We start from the raw sequence: 27,788 nt of genomic DNA, 5'->3' as shown, positions 1-27,788 counted from the left end.
ATGTGGCTAGGCATAGCTTAAATACCATCTATAAATTTGCTGACGATACAACCATTGTTGATAGAATCTCAGGTGGTGACGAGAGGGCATACAGGAAGGAGATTTGCCAACTAGTGGAGTGATGTCACAGCAACAACCTGGCATGTAATGTCAGTAAGACAAAAGAACTGATTGTGGTCTTCCAGAAGGGTAAGATGAAGGAACACATACTAATCCTCTTAGAGAGATTAGAACTGGAGTGAGCGAGCAGCTTCAAGTTCCTGGGTGTCAAGATCTCTGAGGATCTAAACTGGTCCCAACATATTGGTACCGTTTTAAGGAAGGTAAGACAGCAGTTATACTTTATTAGGATTTTGAAGAGATTTGGTATGTCAACAAATGCACTCAGTAACTTCTATAGATGTACTGTGGAGAGCATTCTGACAGTTTGCATCACTGTCTGGAATGGGGGCGGGTGCTACTGCACAGGACAGAAAGAAGCTATAGAGGATTGTAAATTTAGTCGGCTCCATCTTGGGTACTAGCCTGCAAAGTACCCAGGACGTCTTCAAGGAGCGTCCATTATTAAGGACCTCCAGCACCCAGGGCATGCCGTTTTCTCACTTTTACCATCAGGTCGCAAGTACAGAAGCCTGAAGGCACACACTCAGCTATCCAGGAACAGCTTCTTCCCTTCTGCCATCCAATTCCTAAATGGACATTGAATCCTTGGACACTACCTCACTTTTTTTAATATATAGTATTTCTGTTTCATGCATGATTTTTAATCTGTTCAATGTATGTATACTGTACAAAGTATACTGAATAAAATTTACTTATTTATTATTATTACTATTATTATTTTTTCTTCTGTTACGTATCCCGTAACTGGATAACTTACCAGCAAAGATAGAGAGGTCCGTTGAAGTCTGATGTCACTATTTTTAAATGTTTTTATTTATAAAGGGGCACAAAAGTAAGGTTAATGCAAACATTCAGATAATGCACATCACCAATACGCAATCTAAAGCCCGGGTATAGTCATAATCATCATTAATCTCGGCTGTTGTCCAAGGGATAATATTTTTGTCCATTGGAAATCTAAAGAGTAATTCAGAAGTCTTTCGAGGAATTGTTCGGTTTCACGTGTCTTAGAGGGATCGGTGAGAATGAAAAGAAGACTTGCCCGTATCTTTTTGACCACTCCGTTAAAATCAGGGGAGCGTTGGTTTCCCCGTTATTAGTTCGAAGTCCTTCTCGGTATTATCAGCCACCCGCTCCCCAGACAAAGGAGTTAGGAGCACACGTGGCGTTGAGTGGCTTCCAGCTCTCCCGGGAGCGTTGAGTGAGCAAGTTCTTCTGGTGTATCGCTAGGGTACTGCCTCCTGCAGTCCGCTTTTATCTTTACTTGCAGAGTTGTAGCTGTCCATCAAAGTAGGGGGATGCAATCTCCACCCCCACATGGCCCGAGGGTGTTCAGGTTCATGGTAGTTGTCACGTAGCCGGGACTTGCACGTGACACAGGTGCCTCTAAGAACAAATGGTCAAAACCGTTGCATTGTCTCTCACTTCCGAGTCCCGAATTAATAGCGATCTTGCTATTCTCCGGAAGGAGGGGGCAGCTCCCGCTACTTCGGTCCCTCAGAGCTGTGGTACCTTCATAACACCTCCCCTCTAAAACCGCGTTTTTTACCAGCGGTTAAAAACGGAGTTGTACAGTGTCTTACAGGACTTTTACTCTAACACAATACCCAAGCTTTTTCTCTTCACAGAATACTACCGTTATACATTCAAGTTAGTATCTAAATAGTTAACGATTACAGTGCCCCTTTCTTTAATATCTTAAAATCGCAGACCGTACTAAAGACTTGTAGCATCAGACTTCAATTCAATAATCATCTATTTATGAGTTTTTTTTTACACAACAAAACTAAGGAGGTGTGACCTTAGCTTAGGTGCATTTACAAAAGTTTATGCGAACACTGATTGTTTCAGTCGTTTTACGTAACCAGCAGGTCTCCAAAAGGGGCTGTCTTTATCATTCACAGGCTTTGGCGCAAACCCGTTCAACCTGCTTGGCTGTCTAACAATGGCATCTCCATTAACCGTCGCCTCTTTTTCGGCGAGTCCCCCCGTGGGAAACTTGAGTAATTTTTTGTGGTGAACTCCCGCCAGCCTCGTTCATCAGGGTTATTTTTGCAACACCATGCCCCAAACTTAGACCCTTTCCACCCAATTCTTCGATTTTACCCAGGTGGCTGGCCCTTTTATCAGTCCCCTTCAGGCTATTGGTGTTTGATTGGAACTCTTCGCTCAAGTAGCATATCGAAGGCGGCCTCTTCACACCCCATCCTGGCATAACAATAGAGTGGGGGGCCCCGCTATTCCCCGGCTCACTCTGTGAGTGATCTGCCAGGTTTAAGATTTCTTCCTTCGATTTTGAAACTACAGACTTTTCGTTTCCTTCTCTAACAATCCTCACCCCCCCCATTCTTAAATTCTGCATTAACTTTGAACACTCCTTTGAATACAAACGCCGGGGAACTCACACTTTCCCCCGTTACCAAGGTTAACCCTTTTCCCACTGAACCAAGTCCATCTGACCCACAAGGACGGCCGCCCCGTTCCACTGGATCAGATACCTCAGACTTCTTCTGAGCTCCGTTACCAGGTTCAGCACCACGTGCATCCCCATCTCGGACACACTCAAACGGGACATTGGCCTCTTCCAGGCTTTCAACACCAGTACCTTTTTCAAATTCTAACTTCCCCCGATCCTCCCAGTTACTCTCTGTGCAGCTCCCACCCAGGGAAGGCGCAACCCTGCGAGCTGAAACAACCTCCTCGGCCCTTTCAGCAGACCCCTTCAAGGCAAGGGTATCCTTTCCATCTAGGACTGCCCTCCTGTCATTATCGGGAACACCTTTAGAACGCTCAAGTTCTTCAAACAATTCTGCCAAACCAGACAGATCATCCATGTCCAACTCTGGACCTTTTAACAGCTTTATCTGTTTCTCATCTTTATTTCCTACCTTTAGGACCTTTCTCTTCGCTAAAGGCAGATCTGTCTCCTTTCCCTTACGCCCTTTCACTTTACTACTCTTCGTCTTACCACGCTCTAAACCCGCATGGCACAGGGTCAGCAAAGACGTCTCGGCCAAATCAAAACTGGCCAGATTTAAACTGCTCTCGTTCACAGCTCTCTCTCTCTCGACAGGCTGCGAGTGACCGCGCCGGCGAGATGGTCCTTGGGCGCTAGGGACGGGGCCACCATACTCGCCGGTCACCAGGTCGGCAGCATGGCTGACCAAACCTTACCCCCTGCTAAGTCGTTTCCCAGCAGGATGTCCACGTCATCTCTCGGGAATTTTAAGGGCACCCCTATTTCAACTGATCCATACACCAGCTCACAATCCAGAATGACCTTATATAAGGGCACCATTTCTATCTGTTTATTTATTCCTTCCACTTTTACCATGCCCGTTTCCCGACCAAATTCTAGTACCTTACGGCTAACCAGGGATAGTTCAGCGTCCGTATCCCTCCAGATTCGTACGGCAACTGGTGTGTCTCCCTCCGTCACAGACACGGTTCCGTGTGACAGACAACTCTCAGAGCCTTCTCGTACTCTGTCTACCCTCAGCTCTCTGGTCGATTTGCTGATTACCACGGCACACCCGATAGGGACTGCGGCTTTCCTTCTTCCTATCTCCTTCCTCGGAGCAAAGCATCGAGATGCAATGTGCCCCTCCTTCCCACAATTAAAACAGGTCAAACCCGGAGCCCTCTGGCCGTCTTGCCTTTCCCCCTCAACCTTACCGCTAGCTCCCTGTGGGACCTCTGTCTCACTCGTCGGACTTTCTCGATTGTTCCCACGGTCTCTCTGGGGATCTTTATTCGAGGAAGTCTTTGTCTTGTGGGTTAGGGCATATTCGTCCGCCAACCTGGCAAATTCTGAAATGGACTTATCCGGCTTCTCATTCAAATACACTCGGATCTCCTCCGGAACACAACTTTTAAATTCCTCAATCAAAAGTAACTCCCTGAGACGCCTATAATCCTCGCCCACTCTTTTCGCGGTGCACCAATGGTCCAAGAGCACCCCCTTCTCATGGGCTAGCTCGGTATACGTTTGATTCCACCCTTTCCTTAAATTTCTAAACTTTTGTCTATAGGCCTCAGGTACCAATTCGTAAGTCCGGAGAATGACCTTTTTTACCTCATCATAATTCTCCGCTCCTCCCTCCTCCAGGGACAAGGCCGCATATGCTCGTTGGGCCTTCCCCTTTAACACACTTTGTAACAATGCCACCCACTGCTCTTTTGGCCACTTCTGATTTACTGCCACCTTTTCAAAAAGCAAGAAATAACTATCGACATCTGTCTCCTCGAACGGGGGCACCAATCTCAACTCCCTACTAACATTAAACCGCTCTGCTTGGTCTAACACTTGATCTCTTCGCTCGTTCTTCATCTTCTCAATTTCCCGGTCATGTTGCCTCTGTTTCTCTTTCTCGGCCCGTTCCCTCTCTTTCTCGGCCTGTTCCCTCTCCTTCTCGGCCCATTCCCTCTCTTTCTCGGCCCGTTCCCTCTCTTTCTCTTCTGCTTCTAGCTTCTTTAGGTGAATTTCATGCTCTCTTTGCCTTTCTTTCTCTCTCTCTCTCTCAGCCGCTTCCAGTTCTTTTAACTTAATTTCACGTTCCAACTTTAATTTCTCCACCTCTAACTGAACCGTCCCACTTGATGGTACTTTGTCAGGGATATCTTCCAATACCTCATCTTCAAACACATTCTTCCCAACGTAATACTGAGTTATGGCCCTTCGTACCTCCCGCTTTTTCATGGACGACCTCACTTCCGTGAGGTTCAACCCCTTCACCAAATTTAACAAGTCTGATTTGGTGGCCGCCTCTAGCGTTTTCCATAAATTCACCCACGTCCATCTTTGCTGGTTTCCCGTCTGGCTACCCGCGTAACCAGATTCAAGTTTTTGCTTTACAAGCCCGATTCACTGGCCTCCCAATTTGGTGTCAAATCCCGGACGAGCCCCCAAGTTGTTACATATCCCGTAACTGGATAATTTACCAGCAAAGATAGAGAGGTCTGTTGAAGTCTGATGTCACTATTTTCAAACGTTTTTATTTATAAAGGGGCACAAAAGTAAGGTTAATGCAAACATTCAGATAATGCACATCACCAATACGCAATCTAAAGCCCGGGTATAGTCATAATCATCATTAATCTCGGCTGTTGTCTAGGGGATAATATTTTTGTCCATTGGAAATCTAAAGAGTCATTCAGAAGTCTTTCGAGGAATTGTTGGGTTTCACGTGTCTTAGAGGGAAGAAGACTTGCCCGTATCTTTTTGACCACTCCGTTAAAATCAGGGGAGCGTTGGTTTCCCCGTTGTTAGTTCGAAGTCCTTCTCGGTAGTATCAGCCACCCGCTCCCCAGGCAAAGGAGTTAGGAGTGCACGTGGCGTTGAGTGGCTTCCAGCACTCCCAGGAGCGTTGAGCGAGCAAGTTCCTCTGGTGTATCGCTACGGTACTGCCTCCTGCAGTCCGCTTTTATCTTTACTTGCAGAGTTGTAGCTGTCCATCAAAGTAGGGGGATGCAATCTCCACCCCCACATGGCCCGAGGGTGTTCAGGTTCATGGTAGTTGTCACGTAGCCGGGACTTGCATGTGACACAGGTGCCTCTAAGAACAAATGGTCAAAACCGTTGCATTGTCTCACTTCCGAATCCCGAATTAATAGCGATCTTGCGATTCTCCGGAAGGAGGGGGCAGCTCCCGCTCCTTCGGTCCCTCAGAGCTGTGGTACCTTCATAACACTTCTATATTATGTATTGCATTGAACTGCTGTTACTAAGTCAACAAATTATACATCACATGCTGGTGATAATAAACCTGATGCTAATTTTGATTGAAGATGTCTTGGATACTATGGAGATTAGTGCCCATGATGTAAGTGTAAGCACAAAATTACACTTAATGGCCAGGAGGTACCTGATAAAATGGCCTCTGAGTGTATTTCTGTATGTTTGCGGTCTTCTGCTGTTGTAGCCCATAACACTTTGAGTGCTGTGCATTCAGAGATGTTCTGCACTCCACTGTTGTAACGCGAGGTTATTTTTGTTACTGTCACCTTCCTGTCAGTTTGAACTAGTCTGGCCATTCTCCTCTGACTTCTCACTGACAAAACGTTTTCACCTACAAAACTGTCGATCCCTAGATTTTTTTTTTGTACTGTTCTCTTTAAACTAGAGACTGTTGAGCATGAAATCAGAGGAAATCAGTAGCTTCTAAGATACACTAACCATTCCGCCTGGCACCAAGTATCAATCAGTGGTCAAAATCTCTTAGATTATTTTGCTTCCCTCATTCTGATGTTTGACTTGAACATCAACCAAACTTTCTGACCATCTCTGCATGCTTTTATGTATTGAGTTGCTGCTGCATGATTGGCTGATTAGATATTTGCAATAATGAGCTGGTGTACCTAATAAAGTGGCCACTAAATGTATATACTCTCAGTGCTGTGGTGAGAGAGTGTACTCATTTAGTTGACACCTGAAACGGAGGTGAAACTAAAAAAACCTGAAACTAAAAAAAAAAGCTACAGTGCTGTAACTCTGCAACGAAAGAAAAAATGCTGGCAATGATGAGTGGGTTGCGTAGAGTCTTTGGGAAGATATACATTTCAGGTCAAAGACCCTCCATAATCCCTTCTCTGAAGCTTGAGTTGGTACACTTTGGGAGATCAAATGTCGAAGGACAGTACACAGTTAATAGTGGGATCATTTGTAGTGTTGGTGTGCAGAGGGACGTTAGGATCCAAGTCCAGAGCTCATTGAAAACAGCTACATATGCTGATAGGATGGTACAAAGGCGTAAGGCATGCTTGCCTTTATTTGTCATGGCACTGAGTTCAAGAATCAAGAAGTTAAGTTGCAGCTTTGTAAAGTTCTGGTTAGGCTGCATCTAGAATACTGCATTTTAGTGGAAAAGAGTTTTGGCCAGGAATCTGCCTGGATCAGAGGAGAAGTTGGACGAATTTGGGTTATTTTTCTGTGGAGTAGTGGAGGCTGAGGGGAAGCTGTATAGGCATAGAGTAGGCAGCCGGTATCTTTCCAGTTTCAAAATGTCTCATATATTTAAGGTGAGAGGGAATAAGTTCAAATTAGATGTGCAGGGCAAGTTTATTTACACAGAGAGTGTTGGGTGTCTGAATGGCACTGCCAGAAGTAGTTGTGGGGGCAAATAGAATTGCAAAGCTTGCAGCTAGGCACATTAATGTGCATACAATGTGGGGGTATGGCTATTAAGCAGGCACAAGAGATAAGTCTTGCTAGTTATTTCATCACTAGTTTAATTAATTTGGCACAACATTGTGGGCCGAAGGGCTGGTTCCTGTGCAGTACTGTTCTAAGTTGTAACAGCATTGGGGCACAATTTCAATTATTTCATCTTCAGAACATCACAGTGTTTCCTTCATGTAATACCGAAACCCTGTTTTCTCAGCTGTTTTTCAATGACCTTTATTGATGTAAGACCAGCCGTGTTTATGTTTACTGCTAATTTCATGGTGTTCATTTTGCCAAAATACAGCAATTGTTACCCGTGTTGTGCAAGACCTAAACAATATTCACGCACAGCAAGTAATACCCATTGTGCACAATATAAAGCAATGAGTATTTTCAACAAGGGGAATTCTTAACCACTTCAATTCATGATCAACTGTATTAGCTTTGCCAAATTCTCCACAATTGATATGGTTGAAGGGTACAAATCATGTACTGAAACCTAACTGGACCAATACTGGAAGTATCCTGAGAACTAGAATGGTTTGGAGTTTGTCGATTTGCTTGTCTCTTGACTCCTTACAATCCTTCCAATATTAAAAAGTCGTGACAGTAGAATCTTCTCTTGGGTCGATGAGTGCATCTATTTAGATTGAGATATGTTTAGTAGGGAACATTGAGTACCTGTTCACTACGTCTTATAATAAAGAACAAATTAACTCAGAATGAATCAGTCATTAGTATATTTATTTTACTTGCTGCAAGGGAAGACTAGCACTGCACAAGTGCTGGAGATAACTTTGATAGAACAGACAGCATAGTCACTCCTTTAAACCCAAGTGCAGCTTCAGTTCAAGGACTTTCTGTATGTCTGCTTAATCAGTATACTTGGCATTCTTCCAGTAATTGAATCTGCTGGGTCTGCAGTTTGTCAAGGACTCCGGTTCCAGTGGTATAATGTTGCACAAAAATTATTAGCAAAGCATTCTGGTACAATACAGGTTGCATTTTGTTACAGACAAAAAAAATGCCACTTTGTTACTGCAGGTAAAGTACATTTCCACATTCCCTCCTTTTTGTCATTTCATGAAAACACCACATAGCACCAAATACTGTGATTGAAATATGCATCTATATGTATATAAAGCAACGATGCAGTTTCAAAGTCCTACCAAAATTCCCTTTTTATCTATTTCAACGGGTACCCACTCCTTTCCTTAATATCCTCTCCTTTGTCCTGTTATTACACAAAAAAATCTTAAAAGATTAACAATCATTATTATAATACAGATTGTTACACCATAATGCAGAATAATTGCCCACCATCCTCCCAGAGTATAATATTTGTGATACTGGTCCCCTACTTTCTTAATCTCCTTGGTAGCTTCTCCAATGTGATTTGCCAATTTAGTTATATTTTCTGCTTTGTCAGGTATGTAAGTACAGCAACAGAAGTGCCTCCCTTTTCTGACAGAATAAAACCCAAAGCCATTCTGTTCTGTAATGCTACTGTATGAACAGCCATCAGTCAGCAGAGAACTTGGTTAATGCTTCTTGGGTTTGATTAAAGGCACATGCAGTTTCATTTGTATATTCTCTGAAACCGATGCCATATAAATCAGTTCCTGGGACAATCTCACAGTTCCGTGTCCCAGAAAGGTCATCATTGAGAATCTCTCGGCCTTAGTTATGGACCTCTGGTGCCACCAGACTGGAGGGTGGTAAGGTATTGACGCCGATGTCACATGTGGAGCATTGCATAGACAAGATAACAGCAGTCTCCCCAGGGCCAAGGCTCTCTCTGCCTCCCCTCATATATGAGGGACGTGCCCGGCAGCCAGGGATAGGTGCAGTAACCACATACCCTATAAGTGTTCAGAAGATGGGGAGGACAGTTCCATACGTGTACCCTTACTGCTCCACAGATATGGACCCTTGCCCTTCGGATTGTGGTGACATGTTACCTAATCAACACCCTTGGTTCCAGATACAAATTTGAATCCTTCTCTCTATCGTTGAGGAGCCATCAGTGGACACAATCAAATCTTTGGCAGAGTAATAACCAACAGGATGCGGACGGTCTCTAGGTTCCTGAATTAATATTGCTGTCATGTGTTTCTCATTGATATACTGGGCAAATTGGCCAGCTGTATTAGGGATTCCTAATGCAGGTGCAGTACACAATGTCACCTTTCAAAGTTTAAAACACTTTCAGTTGTTCTTCATTAATTGTCACAGGGTTGCCTGAGCATTTCGCATCCTTCAGCAGATTGTTGAGCTGTTGAGCAATAGTTGATTGGTCTGCCACAAGCTTGCCAATACATTAATTAGCAATAGTTTCATCTGACGTAGCTGTCAATCTTTTTGTTTCATCTCTGTCATTCTCACCTAGGTTGCTTAGGGCCGCTGTAGAGCCCATGTCACGTCCATCCTGTAAACTCTCAGTTCAGATGGTTTTCATTGTTCCCAGTGTCCTGTAATTCTCGGATGCTTGCACTGTACAGGGAGACTATTCGATGTAAGCTGTAATCCCTTGGGTGGAGCTTCGGAAGGTGTCTCCCGGGGTGGAGCACCAGCAGTTGGATCACTAGCTACAATGGAAATGTTGGTTAATCTTTAAGCCTTACACACTTCTTTTGTAACCTTCCCAGTAAAGAGGGTATCATTGTTGCTAGACAGGTTCCAAGGGATAGGTGAAGGGGCAGGTAGTGTTGAGGAAGCAAAGAGGATGCAGAATGTCCTAGGCAAATTAGGAGAATGGGTAAAGAGGCGACAGATTGAATACAATGTAGAGAACATTTCTTCCTGAAGCCTGGACTGACACCTTGCCCTACTGTCCTGTTTATTATTTATCGTAATGCCAGTACTTTATGCAGTCCAGTGTAGGTCTGTAGTGTAGTGTAGCTTTCTCTGTGTTTTTTTATTATGTAGTTCAGTCTAGTTTTTGTACTGTGTCATGTGAACCATGGTCCTGAAAAACGTTGTCTCATTTTTACTATGCACTGTACCAGCAATTATGGTCGAAATGACAATAAAAGTTGACTTGACTTGACTTAACTTGACTTGAGAAGTGTATGGCCATGCACTTTGGTTGAAGGAATAGAAGTTAGATTATTTTCTAAACTATTTTCTAATCTGAGGTGCAGGATTCCCTAAAGGTTAATTTGCAAGTTGACTCGATGATGAGGAAGGTGAATTAGCATTCATTTCAAGAGGACTAGAATATAAGAGTGAGGATATAATACTGAGGCTGTATAAGACACTGGTGAGGCCTCACTTGGAGTATTGTGAACAGTTTTGGGCCCCTTATTTAAGAAAGGATGTGCTGACATTGGAGAGGATTCAGAGGAGGTTCACGTGAATGATTTTGGGACTGAAATGGTTATCATATGAGCAGTGATTGAAGGCTGTGGGCATATACCCACTGCAATTTAGAAGAATAGTGGGGGGGGGGGGGCGGCAAAGGAATCTCATTGAAACCTATCGAGTGTTAAAAGGCCTAGATAGAGTGGATATTGAGAGGATGTTTCACTTGTCAAGAAATGGTGCAGAATATATTGTTTGATTGCAGTTCCTATGGAAGTGCAAGGGAAACATCTGATTTGTAAATTGGGATCTTGAGACAGACACAGTTTAGCATGGAAGATCTGTTAGGGTATCACTGCCGTTGTAATAAGTGTGCATTTGACTTTCTGTAAAGCTTTAGACTTTTTGATATCATTCGAGTTTTTTTAGGGGTGTGTGTACTTTGGTGGGCATATAGTGGGTCTCTTTGCTCCACATTCCAACTCAGCAGATGGTGGTAAAGCACATCATCAACACACACAAGAGAGGTTTCGGAAATGGACCAGGTAAATTTGAGGGCAGGGTGGAAATTGGAGGCAAAGTGGATGAAGTCAACGAGTTCAGCATGGGTGCAGGAAGCAGCAAGCTGAATTCTGCTCTCAAATTTATCTGGTCTATTTTCGACACCTCCCTCCCCTTTCTTGATCTATCTCCGGAGACAGCTTATCCATTGATGTCTATTATAAACCCATGGACTCTCACAGCTACCTGGACTATACCTTGTTCCACTCTGGTTACTTGTGAAAATGCCATGCCCATCTCTCAATTCCTCCATCTCCACAGTATCTGCTCTCAGGATGAGGCTGTTCATTCTAGAACGAAGCCAATGTCTCCTTTTTCAAAGAAAGGGACTTCCCTTCCTCCACTATCAAAGTTGACCTCAACTGCATCTCTTCCATTTCACAGATGTCTGCTCTTAACCCATCTTCCCAGCACCCTACCAGTGATAGGGTTCCTCTCCTACCACCCCACCAGCCTCTGCGTTCAGCATATAATTCTCTGAAACTTCCACCACCTCCAGTGGTATCCCACCACAAAACACATCTTTCCTTCCTCTTCCCCCACTTTCTACGTGACTCCCCTATCACTCGTCTTATCCTTGTAAGCGGAACAAGTGCTACACCTGCCCCTACACCTCCTCCATCACTACCATCCAGAGCCTTAAACAGTCTCTGCAGTTGAGGTGGTATTTCACTTGTGAGGTCTGCTGGGGTCAATTGTTGTATCTGGTGCTCGTGCTGTGGCCTCCTACATATCGGTGAGACCCAAGTAGATTGGGAGACTACTTTGTCAAGCACCCCTATGCTCATTCTGCCAGAAAAAGCAGGACCTCCCATTGGCCACTCATTTTAATTCCACTTCCCATTCCCATTCTGGTATGTCTATCCATGGACTCCTCCACTGTCATGATGAGGCCACACTTAGGTTGGAAGAACAACACCTTATATTCAGCCTCCAACTTGATGCATGAACATCAGTTTCTCAGACTTCTTTCACCATTTTTCATCTCATTTTTCCTCTCTCACCTTATCTTCTTGCCTGCCCATCACCTCCCTCTAGTGTTCCTCCCCGCTTTTCTTTCTTCCACGACCTTCTGTCTCCTTCACCAATCAACTTCCCACCTCTTTACTTCATTCTTCCCCCTCCAGGTTTCACCCATCACCTAGTATTTCTCTCTCCCCTCCCCACATTTTAAATCTACTCCCTAGCCTTTTTCTCCAATCCTGCCAAATGGTTTCTGCCTGAAATGTCAACTGTACTTTTTTCCATAGATGCTGCCTGGCTTGCTGAGTTCCTCCAGCATTTTGTGAGTGTTGCTTGGATTTCCAGCATCTGCAGATTGTCTCTTGTTTGAAGTGTACCATATGTCGGTCTGCCAGCAGCCATTAAACTTTACAACAAGAATGTGAGGGAGGATATCTAAGGAGACTCTTCAAATGAGGCCTTATGGATAGAGATTAGAAACAAAAAAGATGTGATGACTTTGTTGGGATTATACAGTCGTCCTCCTAACAGTCAGCAGGAAATGAGAGCAGATATGTAGACTAATCACAGTCAGGTATAATAGCCATTGGATTGGAAGAAGTGGAGATTTTAAAGTCTCCTAGAGAAATTCTATATGTTAGAGTCCAACTAACGATGGGAAAACGCTAATGAAGGAATGAAGCTGGGTAAACAGATGAAGTTTCATGTTAGCTGGTGATTATTTTGGAGATAGTGACAAAACATCTGTAAATTTCAAGGTAGTTGTAAAAAAGGAAAAGGATGGTGTAAAAATTAAGGTTCTGAATTACAGGAAGGCTAACTTCAATAACTGGTAGATATGGTGAAGACGACATATGGCATGCTTACTTACATGTAAGATAAAAGGTGCAGAAAATAAAAGGTGGGATACTATGTTACAACTTTACAGAATACTGGTCAGCACGGGGTACTGTATGCTCTAGAGACAGTGCCGAGGAAAGACTGCATCGGTTGTTATTTCCCTGGAGTGAAGAAAGCTGAAGAGTGACCTAATAGAAGTACATAAAATTATAAATGTAGACAATCGGAATTCATTTTCCTTGATAGAGGTATCAAAATCCAGAGGACAAAGTTAGATGAGAAGAATGTTTTTAAGGGGATTTGAGGCAATTTTAACACAAATTTGGATAACCAGATCTCGATTGTCGTTAGATACAATCACTGTCTAAGAGACAATTACACTGGCACTTAAATAAGTAAAACATTGAAGGATTATGAACAATAGGATTAAGGTAGATGAACAAAAGTACCTGGCCATGGCCACGGCCACGTTGGGTCTAAGAACCTGATTCTATGTCCTACAACCCAGTGAATATAGCTTTTATATATTTACATTTTAAATGGTTATTTAATTAAGCATGTTCCTTTAAGAATACATAGTAACCCGCGCCCTCGTGACGTCACAGCATCTGATATACGAGGACCCTTTTTGTTACTGTAGAATATGCCTGTATTTGAAGTTAAATTTTTGTACGGCGCAGTCAAGATTTAACAACTACCCAAACCGACTCCAAATACAATAATTCGGGCATATTGCATTGGAAGCAACTACATGGTTATAGAGAAAGAGCATAAGGTCAGGGATAATAACACATTAACGGTCAGCAATTGGCGCCAAAATTCAAAGTGAGCGGAAGGCGCTCGAGAGGCGCTGCAGGCTCGGCTGAGACCGACAAATCGGAAATAAATCGCGAAATAACACTTCGATCGGTAACACACAGCCACGAGGGAGGATGTACATCAAGTCGATCATCATTGACGGCTTCAAGTCGTACGCGCAGAGGACGGAGATCAATGGCTTTGACCCCCTCTTTAATGCGATTACCGGTCTGAACGGCAGCGGCAAATCCAACATCTTGGACTCCATCTGCTTCCTGCTGGGCATCAGCAACCTGTCACAGGTCAGTGTCGGACCGTACCTCTTCCCTGATCTTTCCCCTCAACGCCGGCTTCAACATACCCATGGCACAACACCTTTCATGTTTTATTTAAACGCGCATCCAGAATGGTTCATAACTGCGGAAGAACCCACGCAACCCTTCGTAGTAGAGCTGCCCATCAAACCACTTAAAATATGTTATCAACGCAATGTGATCTGGTCATCCACGGAATACTTTCTGTAGGACGTGTTGTGCAAAATTTGGGTTATTTGCATTTCACTGGAACCAGAGATCTTGGATCAGCTTGAGGTTCTGAAAGACGTCCCACAAATAAAAGGTTTGTTGTTACATGGTCAGGTAGATGATAGGTTCCCTCAGCACATCGAAAATAAACCATGGATTTCTATGGTGTTCTTAAAAATGTTGCAACCCTTTTCTAAGGAAAATTTATCATTCAAAATGGTTAACTAATCAAGGCCTGCAATTTGTAAAATGCTATGTGAACATCAGGCATTTTATTGTGAAAATCTAAGTGTACATATTTAACAAAAACGAACTGGTAAATTAATTTATCAGTAAATCAATCCTGTTGAAAGGTCTCGGCCTGCACTGTGTACTCTTTTCCTTAGATGCTGCCTGGCCTAATGGGTTCCTTTGATTTACTATTGTCACATGTACTGAGGTACAGTGTTAAACTTATCTTGCAAACCAACCATACAGAACAATTCATTACACAGTGCAATGAGGGAAAACAATGGTGGAGTAAATTTTATCAGTGCAGTGCAGGTAGACAGTAAGGCGCAAGATCACATTGAGGCCGATTGTAAGGACCCGATTCCATCTTATTGTACCAGGGAATCATTCAATAGCCCTATGACAGTGGGATAGAAGCTGTCCTTGAGCCTGATGATACATACTTTCAGGTTTCTGTCTGATTGGAGACGAGAGGAAGGAGTTGTCTGGGGTGGGTGAGATCTTTGATTATGCTGGCTGCTTTACAGAGGCAGCGAGGGGAATAAATAGCCGCTGGAGGGTGCGGGACCTAGTTTTAGTGATATGCTGGGTTGTGGGCATAAATCACTGCCGTTTCTTGCAGTCATGAACAGAGTAATTGCTCTGCCAAGTTGTGATGCATCCAGATAGGATGCTTTCTGTGGTGAATCTTCAAATATGGTGACCGTCCTTGAGGAAGGGAAATACCCTGGAGTGGCTCAGGCAATTTTGGTAGAGAGAGAAGCAGAATAAAGGTTTCTGGTTGATGACCTTCCTCGGTGAGAAAGATAGGTACAAAACTAGTTTTAAATTATAGAGAAAGAAGGGCTGGAAGAACAAAAGTGCAGGTTTGTAGTGGGAGGAAATGCAATCGAGTAATGTGGTCAGGTCACCAGCTGAATGATGCCATTAAAGGTGAATTTGCAAGAGCTATGAACGGGGGTAACAAATGAAGTGATGGAAGAAAAAGTACTAGAAAAAGAAATGGATATTGGAAATGTAAGGTGCAAGGGTTACCTGAAGTTGATTAGTCCTGAGTGCTGGGACACTTGGGACAGAGTAGGAGGTTAGTGTGGGAGTGAGATGGAGCATTAAAATGACCAGATGACATGAAGGGCAGGGTTGCTCTTTTGAAATTGAACAAAAATGTTCCGTAAAGTGATCTGTTTTATGTCCTTATTGTGAAGGAAACCACACTGTGAGCACCCAGTAGTACATTAAATTAGAAGAAAAACGAGGAAATCAATATTTGGGTTGCCAGACTTTGGGACGAGAGCAAGTGAAAGGGCAGATATTGCAGCTTCTTTGGTTGCTTGGGAAGATGTGATGAAAATGGGAATGATAGAAACAGAACAGGGGACTGTAAAGTGCTGTGGTGACACTGCTTGTTCCCAGACTAGTAATCCAGAAATCTAGTGTACCAATTCAGAGACCCAAGTTCAGTTCCAACCTAGACAGCTGCGGAATTTAAATCCATTTTGTTTTAAAAATCTGTCATGGGTAATGATGATTATGCTCAATTATTGTAAAAACCTGCTTAATTCAGCCAATGCTTGTGGAGGATATTATGCTGTCCCTGTGTGCTCTACGAGTGATTCTGGTTCTTTGGAAATGAGCTATAATGTCAATCACTATCTTAATGCACCTGGATAGGCTGCAGTAATATCCTCACTAAATTTGCATCAGCAGGAAATCACCCTTGCAATATCTGTAGACTGCTATCTAAATAACAGAAAATGCTGGAAAAACTCAGCGGGTCAGGCAACATCCATGGAAAGAAAAATAATGTTTTGGATTTATGACCCTTCGTCAGAATTGAAGAATGTAACTACTGCCTGAACTTCTGAGATTGTTCCTGTTCCAGATATTCAGCTTTTTTCTTTGATGTTCATTAGCCTATTCTTCCCTTGCCATCATACCTGACTATGATCCGCTGGTAGGACAGACATAGTAGAAGTGGTAATAAAATGGTATGTAGGAAGGAGGGATTTGTATAGAGACTGAATGCTTATAGCATCAGGTCAAGCAAAGACAGTCTTTGTTACCTTCCATTTTCCTCCCTAAACAAATAAATTCGTATTTATCCAACTTGAACCACACTTGGTAGGAGGAGCAAAGTTTCAGAGACTGAGAGCATGTGAGGAACAGCATCAAATGTACCAAAAAATGAAATCCTTTTATTGAACTTACAACATGGGACCATGTGTACCAGACCCAAGAAATCGGACTATGGAATCCCACCACCAGAATTAATGCTCTGTAGACTACAAATGGGATGCTGTCTTGTCCCATCACTTTTCGTATGAGTGGAAGGAGTAAAGTTCAGACTTGATGTGGACCAGACACTGTTGAAAGCCCTGTAAATTCTGGTAGAGGATAAAGTATGGTTGAAACGAAAGAAAGATATTACAATTACTATAGGTAATTGTCTATTATCTGAAATGCTTGGGGCCATGAGTGTTTCAGATTTCAGATTTTTTGGATTTTGGAATATATAATGAAATAGCTTGGGATTGCCGTCATTTCTGACTAAATTTATGCGATACTGGTAAGCAACCTTCTTACATTTGATCATCACACTTGCATACTTAACAGTAAAAATTATTACATGCTGTTAATATAATGACAGTACAGTGTGTGTAGGGTAACAAGAAGAATAGCAGCATTGGGAGAATACCTGAATCAGCTGTTGAACAACAACAAACAGTGGCAAGCTTTCAATCTCCACTTACCATGCAGTGTTTTGATTAAAATACACTATATTTGTAGTTTACTCTTTGTTAGGTTTTATGTAAGATACAAAAACAATCGGCATTGTAGACTTGTCCTGCTGTTAAGATTTTCATCAGCAATAATCTTCATAAACTCATCAATGAATTTCTCTGCTGCTTCATGATCAGCAGATACTTCAAAGATTTCAAAGTTTTAAAATCTTTAAAAATTGAAGGCTGCACCTTTTCTTAAATTTTTGCAACCAGTCTGCTGAATACTCATAATTACCTTAAATTTTTAGTTCACCATGATAGATCTTTGTTTGTTTTATGATCAGCATACCAGTAGTGGCATATGTTTGCTCTGACTTGGCTGAATCCATTATTTCAATACACAATTGAGATCTTCAATGTTCACTTTATGCAGTGTTTTTCTGTTTTTTGTTAACTTATGTGCATTATTCATGTGAGGTCACTTCTCAGAACTGTCTGTGGTACGCAGACACATGCTCATCACCCAGAAACCTTCCCAACACCTTATGGAATATTCCATTTGTGACATTATGTTAGTGCTCAAAATTTCGGAGGTTTTCATATTTTTGCATTTCAGATGAAGTACTCAACCTGTTCCATGAAAGGTGGTGTTGTCAGATACAACATGGCAACTGGGGAATGGATTGAAGTTCTTGTAGGAAGCAGGGTAGAAAGAAATGCTGTCAAGGTAGTTTTGGGCTTTTAGTGCAAACTGGTTTTGAGTTACCTCTTGAGATGAGTATAGAGACTTTGTGGAAACTGGTGGCAGAGGCAATGAAGCTGTTGATTTTGGTTTAACAGTAGAAAGTTTCTCTATAACACTAGAAATTGACAGTCTAGCAAAGGAGTTGTGGAAGGGGGACTGAATAGGACTGAAGAGTTTACAAATTGGAATACGTTCACAACAATTTTGTATCGTTACATATGAATCCTTCAATTTTACTAAGAATGGCAAAGTAACAGCACTTATTTCAAAATATATGAAATGTGATTTGGAAGCTGTAGCATCAGGGAAAGTGAAATAAGTGTAATGTTTCAGTTTGATAGCCCTTCATGAAAGTCACTGTTAGCTTAAACAATGTGGATATTGGTCGATGCATGCCTGTCTCCAAACCTCACTGTTATTTTTAGTGACATATCTTTAGATTGTATTTTTACTAGTGATTGGGCTTGTAGTTTATAATTTAAAACATTCATATACCAGCTAATCTTTATCAACTTTACAATTAAAGCCTCAAATTTAAATTTCAGAGTTGAATGTGTGTAAAGCACACATTAGGCTGTAACTGGAGTATTTGATTCAGTTCTGTTCACTACAGTTTGGAAAGGGTGTGAAGGTCCTGAAGACCTCCCTAGTAAAAGTGTACAAAAGATCAGTTAGAGCAGTTCCAGAGAAAAGAGCTTCCAGCTACTGTACAACATTGGAATGTAGAAGCTGGGAATGGTTGTTGAAGCAAAGAATGTTGAGAGGAAATTTGAAAGGTACAAGATCTTGAGGAGTTTAGGTAAAGTTAATGGAAGGAAGCTGTTCCCATCAGCAGGTTTTTCAAGGAACAACAGATTTGGACTTGAAGGAATAGCCAAAAGATATTGGGGGATGCAAGGAAAAAAAAAACACTGTACATGAAAACGTTACTCAATGGAACTTGCTGCATGTTTAGGAAAGTGGAAATGGAATTGATAAGGTCTTCAAAATGTAATCTAATAGGCCTTTGAGGGAAGATAACTTTTTGCATTGGACACTTGTTTAATTAGAACAACATGCAACCTAAATAAAATGTTTTTACTTTTGAAATGGTTTGAATGTTGACATTTTCATGGGATATCTTTGTTTTCTGCTATTAGGTACGAGCATCAAACCTTCAGGATTTGGTTTATAAAAATGGACAAGCAGGGATTACGAAAGCCACTGTTTCAATTACCTTTGACAACAGTGACAAAAAACAAAGTCCTTTGGGCTTTGAGACTCATGATGAAATTACAGTTTCAAGACAGGTACTTCTTAATCTATTTTTTTGAAAGATAATGATTTTATTTCATGATTCAAAGAGCTTGAATATTTTAAAAGAAATAAGCAAGGTTAAAGTTAATACAGTGAATTGTTAGATTTTAATGAAATAATTCCTTTGTCCTCTTTTTTTTTCTATGCCCACTTTTTGAGTTCTTGGTCGGGAATAGCCCAGGAAAAAATAATTAATTTTGTCCAAGTTGCAATATGTATCTTAATATCTAACCAGTTGTGGTTGTGCAGTTAGTGTGGGTGGTTGATGGATCTTAACTTGATCCAGCACAATTTGACAATTGATTGGAGTTCAAAAATATCATTGTAAACCTTCGCTAAACTGCTTAATGGACCTTTATCTGAATTTTTGTTTACTTTATGCAGATAATTATAGTGGATGTATAGCTTTTAGCTATGACTGGAAGGACATTAATGACTGGAGGAGGTTGTCTAAAATGTACTCTCTTCATGTTTGAAGGGCAACCAAATATGTACTAGGTTTGCAAAACAAAGCAAACTAATCTCATTTTGCATTGTAGACATGGAGAATTAAGTTCTTTGTTTTTTTAAAAGATTTTTTTCTCTCCTTTCTCTCTCTCAAGTCCACTCATGCTTGTTTGCTTCAGCTTTGTACAAAGCAAAGGAAAACTAATTTTTCCCTAAAAATGAACAATTTGTCTCAGGAATGGAAGAACATGTGTTTAACATTTGTTAATTGCAGCAAGATGATGCTTATGAACTATGGTGGTGTTCTGCAGGGTATGTGCAATAATTCTAAATGCACCTCTTTTTAATTACTCTCATTGCAATCTGCAGCATATAAATTCCTTTAAGCAATATACTTTTAAATCAACTATTGACCTATGGATTTCATGATCTTCTGAAGGACTTGGTGGACTAAGCAGGTATGGCACTTTAAACAGATGAAGGTTCATTGACATAGCTGGAAATGAGGCAGCAGGAGTGGAATCCAAACCAGGTTGAAATGCAGAGGGATGAGGCTCCCTGTACCCGAATTTTGTTAGCAAATGTGCAGACTCCAGATAACAAAATTGAGAACCTGAGGCCAAAATTGCTGAATTGGAGGGAAATGAGAAATTGTTATGTTCTATGGTTGAACAAGATGTGTCTTACTCTTAATACGCCAGATATGGCGATCAGACCCAAAGGCTTCTTGATTCACAGACTGGATCAAACTACTAATTCAGAACAGGCAAAAGATGGAGGTGTATGTTTCATGATAAACTCCCGGTGGTGCTTTGATTTGGTGATTTTGTTGAACTTGTTTTTCCCTGACCTTGAACACCTAATGGTCAAATACATCCGTTATATTTACCTAGGGAGTTCTTCATATTCCTGACGAGAGTTTACATACCATCGGTGGCTGACTATAAGCAAGTGCTTGAGATACTGCTTGATTCCGTCTCCGAATAAGAAACAGTTTATTCTGATGCATTTCAAATCATAATCAGGGACTTCAACCAGGCTTGTCTGAAGAAAACCCTGCCTAATTACTATCAGCGTATAACCTGTAGCTTCAGAGGTTGTGATACACTAGACCACTGTACACCGAGATAAGGAGTGCCTACTGCTCCATGCCCAGTCTGCATTTCAGGAGATCGGATCACTTGGCTGTCCTCTACCTGCATAAAAGTAGAAGCTAAAGAGCAAAGCTCCAGAGATTAGGCCAACAAAGGGCTGGTTGTGTGAGACAGAGGAGTGGCTATGGGATTGATTGAGTTGGTGAACTGGGCTCTGTTCAAGGACTCATCTGTGGATCTGAATGAATATACCATGGTTGACATGGACTTTATTAAAAGAGTTGTAGACGATGGTATCCCACAAAATCATTCAGTCTTTCCCAACCAAAAACCCTAGATGAACCATGAGATCTGCAATCTGCTGAGGGCTAGATCAGAGGCATTCAAGTGTGGTGACCAAGAAAATTGCAAGGGTCCAGGTACAATATCCAGAAATCCATCTCATGGGTGAAGTGGTAATTCCGGACTAAACTTGAATCAACAAAGGCTGCTCAACAGGGCTTGAGTACTATCCCCTCTTATAAAGTTAAATCAAATGACATCGATGACAACAGGGCTTCACTTCTATACTCGTTTTGACTGTCAAAACATGGAGGAACCATCACAAGCTGACAAAGTCCCTGATGATCCTGTGACTTTAATCTCTGAGGCCAATGTGTGAGCCCATAAGAAGCATCTTGCCTGACAGAGTACCTGGCCAAGTACTAATCAACTGGCTAGAGTGTTCACTGAGGTCTTTAACCTCTTGCTTCAGCAGTGTTAGGTACCCATCTGCTTCAAGCAGGTTTCAATTATACCATTGCCCAAGAAGAACGTGGTAACCTGCCTCAATGACTATTGTCCTGTAGCTCTTACATCCACAGTGATTAAATGTTTTGAGAGGTTGGTGATGAAACATATCAACTCCTGCCTGAGAAGCGACTTGGATCCGCTCCAATTTCTCTACTGGCACAACAGATGCACAGCAGATGCCATCTCATTGTCTCTTCACTCAGTCCTAGAATGTCTGGACAGCAAAGGTGGATACATTAGGATGTTCTTTATCAATTACAGTTCAGTATTTAATACCATTGTTCCGTCAAAACTAATCAATAAGCTTCAATTGAATCCTTGATTTCCACACTTGCAGACCCCATTCAGTTCAGATTGGCAACAACATCTGCTCCACAATCTTAAACCAGAGAAAATCTGCAGACGCTGGGAATCTGAGCAACACACAGAAAAGCTGGAGGAACTCAGCAGGTCAGGTGTAATCTATGGAAAAGAGTACAGTCGATGTTTCGAGCTGAAACTCTTCAGCATTTTGAGTGTGTTCCTCCACAATCTCCATCAGTATGGGTGCACCACAAGGCTTTGTGCTTAGCCTCTTACTGTACTTGCTTTACACCTGCGACTGTGTGCCTAAGTGCAGCTGCAATGCCATTATCAAGTTTGTTGATGACACCACTGTTGTAAGCCAAATCAAAGGTGGTGACGAATCAGCATTAAGGAGGAAGTTTGAAAATCTGGTTGAATGGTGCCATAAAACAATCTCTTACTCAATGTCAGCTGATTATAGACTTGAGGAGGAAACCAGAGGTCCATGAGCCAATTTTCATTGGAGGATCAGAGGTGGAGAGGGTAGGCAACTTTAAATTCTTTGTTGTTATTATCTTGGAGGGCCTGTCCTGAACCTGGCACATAAGTGCAGTTTTGAAGAAAGCGTGGAAGCACCTGTACTTAGGAGCTTGCAAAGATTTGACTTGGCATCTAAAACTTCGACAAATTTCTATAGATGTATAGTGGAGAGTATGTTGATTGGCTGCATCACAGGCTAGTATGGAAACCCGAAAATGCCAAGCTTATTTATTTCTAATTATTATTTCTTTCTGTCATTCTTTCTTGTATTTGCACAGTTTGTTGTCATTTGCACACTGGTTGATTGCCCATGTTTATGCTTTCTTTCATTGATTCTATTATGGTTATTATTCTATTATGGATTTACTAAGTATGCCTGCAAGAAAATGAATCTGAGTAACATCAACACACACAAAATGTTGGTGGAACACAGCAGGCCAGGCAGCATTTATAGGGAGAAGCACTGTCGACATTTCGGGCCAAGGCCCTTCGAGAGATGACAGACAACAGGCCCAAAACGTCGACAGTGCTTCTCCCTATAGATGCTGCCTGACCTGCTGTGTTCCACCCGCATTTTGTGTGTGTTGTTTGAATTTCCAGCATCTGCAGATTTCCTCGTGTTTGCTCAGAGTTGTATATTTACTTTAAACTTCGGAATGCTTCTAATGTCTCTACAGGTCGTTAAGTACTTCTTGGTTTGGTCACTGTAATATCGAAAAATGTGGCAGCTGTTTCGTGGAATGCTCAAAATTATTTATAAATAATTTTTATAATCTTCACTTATAAATAATGATGAGTATACTAGGATAACTTGTGTGGGAGGTTAACAGTTAAATTCATTAGGATTTTAAGGGTACTGAGAAATGAATGTTTTAGTCAATAATCCAAAGCTCATTTGCATTTTGCATTAGTATGCCTTGAAATGTGTATTGTATATTGCAGTTATAAAAGAAATGTTGGATTTAAGATTGACTATATGAAATCCAATCGCATTAGGTTTGGGTGGGTAGTTTAGTACTAATTTTTTTTTTTGAAAATTTTCAGGACAGGAGCAGAATAGCTGTTTTAAAATATTTGCCTTGCATGAATGAGGAAAAGATAATGATGTATCCTGCAGTGACCCACGAGGCCAATGTTGAATTACACAGTTATACATGGTTGCTGAATAAGATGCTGTAGCTCAGAGCTGTAGATTGGAAAATTAGTTGACGTTTTAGGTTCTACCTGCATACAGCTATGATGTTGTGCACTAAATTGGGCCATGGGTGGGGGGGGGGGAAACAGAATATCAATGCGTGTAATTATTAGTTAGCTTTTCCTTTGACATGCATAAGTCTTGATTAAAACATTATGGCAGATGCACTTTCTTTTACAAAGTTTTATTTTGAGGAATCAAATTTAAAACAACATCAAGATTTGAAGTATTACAAAAATATGTTAAGAAATGATGATACATTTTTCTAATCCATTAATATAAATAGCTGGATTGATTGACGAATTTGCCATTCTGTTGCTATTGCACAATGATTATGTAAATCAGAGGTTGCTGAGACAGCCTTATTAGGATTATTGACTAGATTTGTATCCTGACTATTTTCATATTAAACTACATCTTTTTTAAAGCTGCTTGTGAAATTATTATGCTCATTTTATGCTACATTTAAAACATTTATTTCAGGTGATAATTGGTGGGAGAAACAAGTACCTAATTAATGGTGTGAATGCACACAACACCAGAGTGCAGGATCTTTTCTGTTCAGTTGGTTTGAATGTCAACAATCCCCACTTCCTCATAATGCAGGTTTGTATGTTTTTATATATACTTTTTTATATATGCTTTTCACCTAGCAATGTGTTGAACCAAAAATATTTTTTTATTTAGTTAAGAGTGAAACAAAATCTTGTCAGAATGTGTTGGCATTCACTGTTGTTTTGTTAGACTATTTCCACAAATATTCTCAGCTTCATGAGGATTTGGAGAGTATGGAGTACTGTAATAGTATGAAAAGAATGGAAGAACTGGACCCAGATGTGGAAACGTTCATTTTGGGGCATAGGGATGAGAAGCTGGTTACATAGGGACTGGACAAGTTGATCAGAATTAGATGGGACTCTGAGAATAAATTGGAATAAATGGTGTTGGTTTAGTAATCAGGATACAAATGCAGGATACAAGAAGCATTTTTTAATGTATTGAGCTACTGTTAATCTGAAATGTACAGCCACAAAGGTGATGAAAACAAATTCTACAGCATTACTTTAAAGAGCATGGGATGACATTTATAAGAGAGATTAGGCAGTGGCAAATGTGCAAGGTATTGAGGCTAATTGGATAGCCATATCAAAGAGCTGTTGCAAGCTCTGTGACGTAAAACATTACTCTGTCAGTAGTCAGTAATATTAGGGAAATTGTAAATATTTAGTCTTTGAAAATTTGAAAAGACAGTACATACTCTTGAGTTGGGCACTTCAGTAGGAGTGGCTAGAGTACATCACCATTGCCTGAGTTACACTTTTAAGAAGGATTGTTGTCAGACTCAAAACAAGTGGTACAAGATTTAACCTAGAGAATAACCTACATGACCCAAGCATATTTCTAGCAGATGTATCCATGATACAGGTGGGTGAATGGTTTCCTCTTTCAGTTTGAGGACACTCCATTGAGTGATGTAACACTATCTCTGTAAGCAAAGGTTAGATTAAAAATTAATTTAGCAGCTCAAGAAAATACACATGATGTGTGACCATTATATATTGAAACCCAAAGATGATGTGAAGTATTTCTATGTCTAAGTTTATTCATAGCATGTGGGTATTACTACAAAAGCTCTTTATTGCATATTACTCATTATCACACCCCTTCACACACAACCATGATCAGCTATATTTAAGGAAAAGATTTCCTACACACTTTCCCATGACTTTTAAGTATAACTTTGAGTTAAATTTATAATTGAAATTCTGGTGAACATTAGTACTGTTGCCCTTGGAACAAAATGCTACTGTAAAAAGCTGTGTTTTTCTATTTGTGGCATTTGCAGAACCACTGTACCCCATTTGTTACAGGATGTGGGAAATAGTAGCACAAGTTTTTACATGGAGTGGATGAAATAATGGCTGGAATCCAGGATATCATCTATCCTCATTGAATGGAGCCCTTAACTTGGGAGGGAAATTAAATAATCAGTTATTCAAGGCTGCTGTATATTCCTTGGGAGCATGAACCATTTTCTGAAGCTTGAACTTTTAGTCTGTCCTTGCTTTGCCAAGAACTTTCTTTTAATCAGACAGTACTAAGGAAATTGGAGAAGAAGGTAATAAATGGAGTGTGTAGTAAGGGGAAATCTTTCATGGAAAGTTACATACTTAAGAGCATAAGAAATAGGAGCAGGAGTAGGCCATCTGGCCTCTTTACTTGGGAATGGTTCTAATTTGTAAGCGTTGTATCAGCTTTTACGCATTGGAAATTACAGTACATAAATGAAATATTTCTCCTTTATGCATTTGGATATTGTTTATTTTAAAATTAATTATTTTGCAAGATTTTATTTAAATTTTATTTTCTGTTGTTTATGTTAAGTCAACTTGTATTAAAATTAGATATATGCTGATGCATGTCTGAACATTGTAAAGTTAGACCCATGTTGTTTAACATGTACCGTAGACACTGTGCTGAATCTTTAAAATTAAATTTGTTTCACTTTTAGGGTCGTATTACTAAGGTTTTGAACATGAAACCCCCGGAGGTAAGTTTTCTAGTTTATGTATGGATCTTGATGCTATGAATATTGGTAGAAACACGTGTTCATGCCTATCAGTTACATTGTGCATAGCCCGTGCTCATTTGGAGATATTCAGATGATTAATGATGTACCATTTTCAGAATTTATAATCTAAGTAAATATAAATTTTGTAATTGTTATCACTGTTTATAGAATACTGCTGTACATAATTGTACATTTTTGTACCACAGATCTTATCACTGATAGAAGAAGCAGCAGGAACCAGAATGTATGAATGTAAGAAGTTAGCTGCCCAGAAAACAATTGAGAAAAAGGAGGCCAAGTTGAATGAAATCCATACGGTAATTCATATGTCCCTACTGCACTTTATATAGAAAAGTACAGGATAGAAATAGGCTGTCAGCACACCTTGCCCGTGCTAACCATAATGCCTGTCAATGCTAGTTCCATTTGCCCACATAAGTCCCATATCCCTTTATGCCATAAGTATACAGGTACCTTCAAATGCCTTTGAACTGTTGTATCGTATATGCTTGTAATACCTCTCTTGGCAGCTCATTCCAGATATTCACCATCTTTATATGGATAAAACCAAATTGCTCCTTAAATATTCTTTAGATTTCTCTCCTCTCATCTTAAACCAGTATCCTTCAGATCTAGATTCCTGGCCTGGGATAATGATATTGGCTATTAATCCTACATATACCCGTTATAATTTTATACATCTCCAAGGTCAGTCTTCTATGTTCTGAGGAGAATAAACCCAGTTTATCCAAACTGTTACAGCTATGCTCTGTATTCCAGACACCATCCTGATGAAGGAATGCTTCTGCAATCCTATTGTTATTACATATTTCATGTTGTGTGGCTATACATGTTCCTGAGCTACACACAATGCTCGAAATACTTCCCAACTAATGTTTTGTACAGCTGCAACATAATGTTCCAACATTTATATTTAATGTCTCAGACTATGAAGATAAGCATAATAAATGCTTTTTTCCATCACCCTATCTACCTCTAATGTGGTATTGCTCAACAGTTTTCCAGAATTTGCTCTTTGTATTTAAGACTGCCAACATTTTGCTTTCTAATTAATGTAAATGATCTTGTTAAATGAATATTGGAGAAGGATAGTTGCAATGAGTAAGAGGGAATTGAAGGTTAGTTCATAAGTGAAATGTACTGAAGCCATTATGCTGTTCAGTTCAGTGGATTCTTATTTATTGTTTGGGGAAAATAGCTTCCAGATCTACAGAGTACACAATTATCATCTTTTAAAGTTATGATAATACTGGATTAGTATTGAGGACCTACAGTATTTGTTGATGGAGAGGTTGGGGGCTCCTTAAAGCAAAATGCATAAGTTCCATTTAGGAAGGCTGCTTTTTCAATTTTTGGTTTGTCAGCTCAGTTCAGATGGATGATAACAGAATGAAACTGAGGGGCCAGGTGCATGATGTGTAGGAAAATCAAGCATGTCTTTGTTTTACAGTTCAGTAATGTGGGTTGTCCAGAACTTTGCATTGGAAGAGGTGCATGCAAGATTGGAATGGACCATGATGCCATTATTTAGGCTCAATATTATTCCTCTTCAGAATCAGACTTTAATCGCCAA

The 27,788-nt window shown here is 40.7% G+C and overlaps 1 protein-coding gene across 1 annotated transcript in view; it reads left to right on the top strand.

Annotated features, from left to right (window-relative positions):
• The first annotated feature begins 13,642 nt into the window (after positions 1 to 13,642).
• The window catches only part of smc2 (structural maintenance of chromosomes 2), a 41,115-nt gene continuing 26,969 nt past the window's right edge, over positions 13,643 to 27,788 (top strand). Inside the window, exons 1-5 of the mRNA XM_059974827.1 lie at positions 13,643 to 14,052; positions 19,113 to 19,262; positions 24,106 to 24,228; positions 26,135 to 26,173; positions 26,401 to 26,511. Coding sequence (XP_059830810.1) covers positions 13,885 to 14,052; positions 19,113 to 19,262; positions 24,106 to 24,228; positions 26,135 to 26,173; positions 26,401 to 26,511 — 591 coding nt within the window. The 5' untranslated portion in view covers positions 13,643 to 13,884. The remainder of the gene's footprint in view (positions 14,053 to 19,112; positions 19,263 to 24,105; positions 24,229 to 26,134; positions 26,174 to 26,400; positions 26,512 to 27,788) is intronic.

Source organism: Hypanus sabinus, chromosome 7 (assembly GCF_030144855.1).
Source record: "Hypanus sabinus isolate sHypSab1 chromosome 7, sHypSab1.hap1, whole genome shotgun sequence".
Taxonomy (NCBI): domain Eukaryota; kingdom Metazoa; phylum Chordata; class Chondrichthyes; order Myliobatiformes; family Dasyatidae; genus Hypanus; species Hypanus sabinus.
The sequence above is the reverse complement of the archived record's forward strand: the minus strand, read 5'-3'. Positions and strand labels throughout refer to the sequence as shown.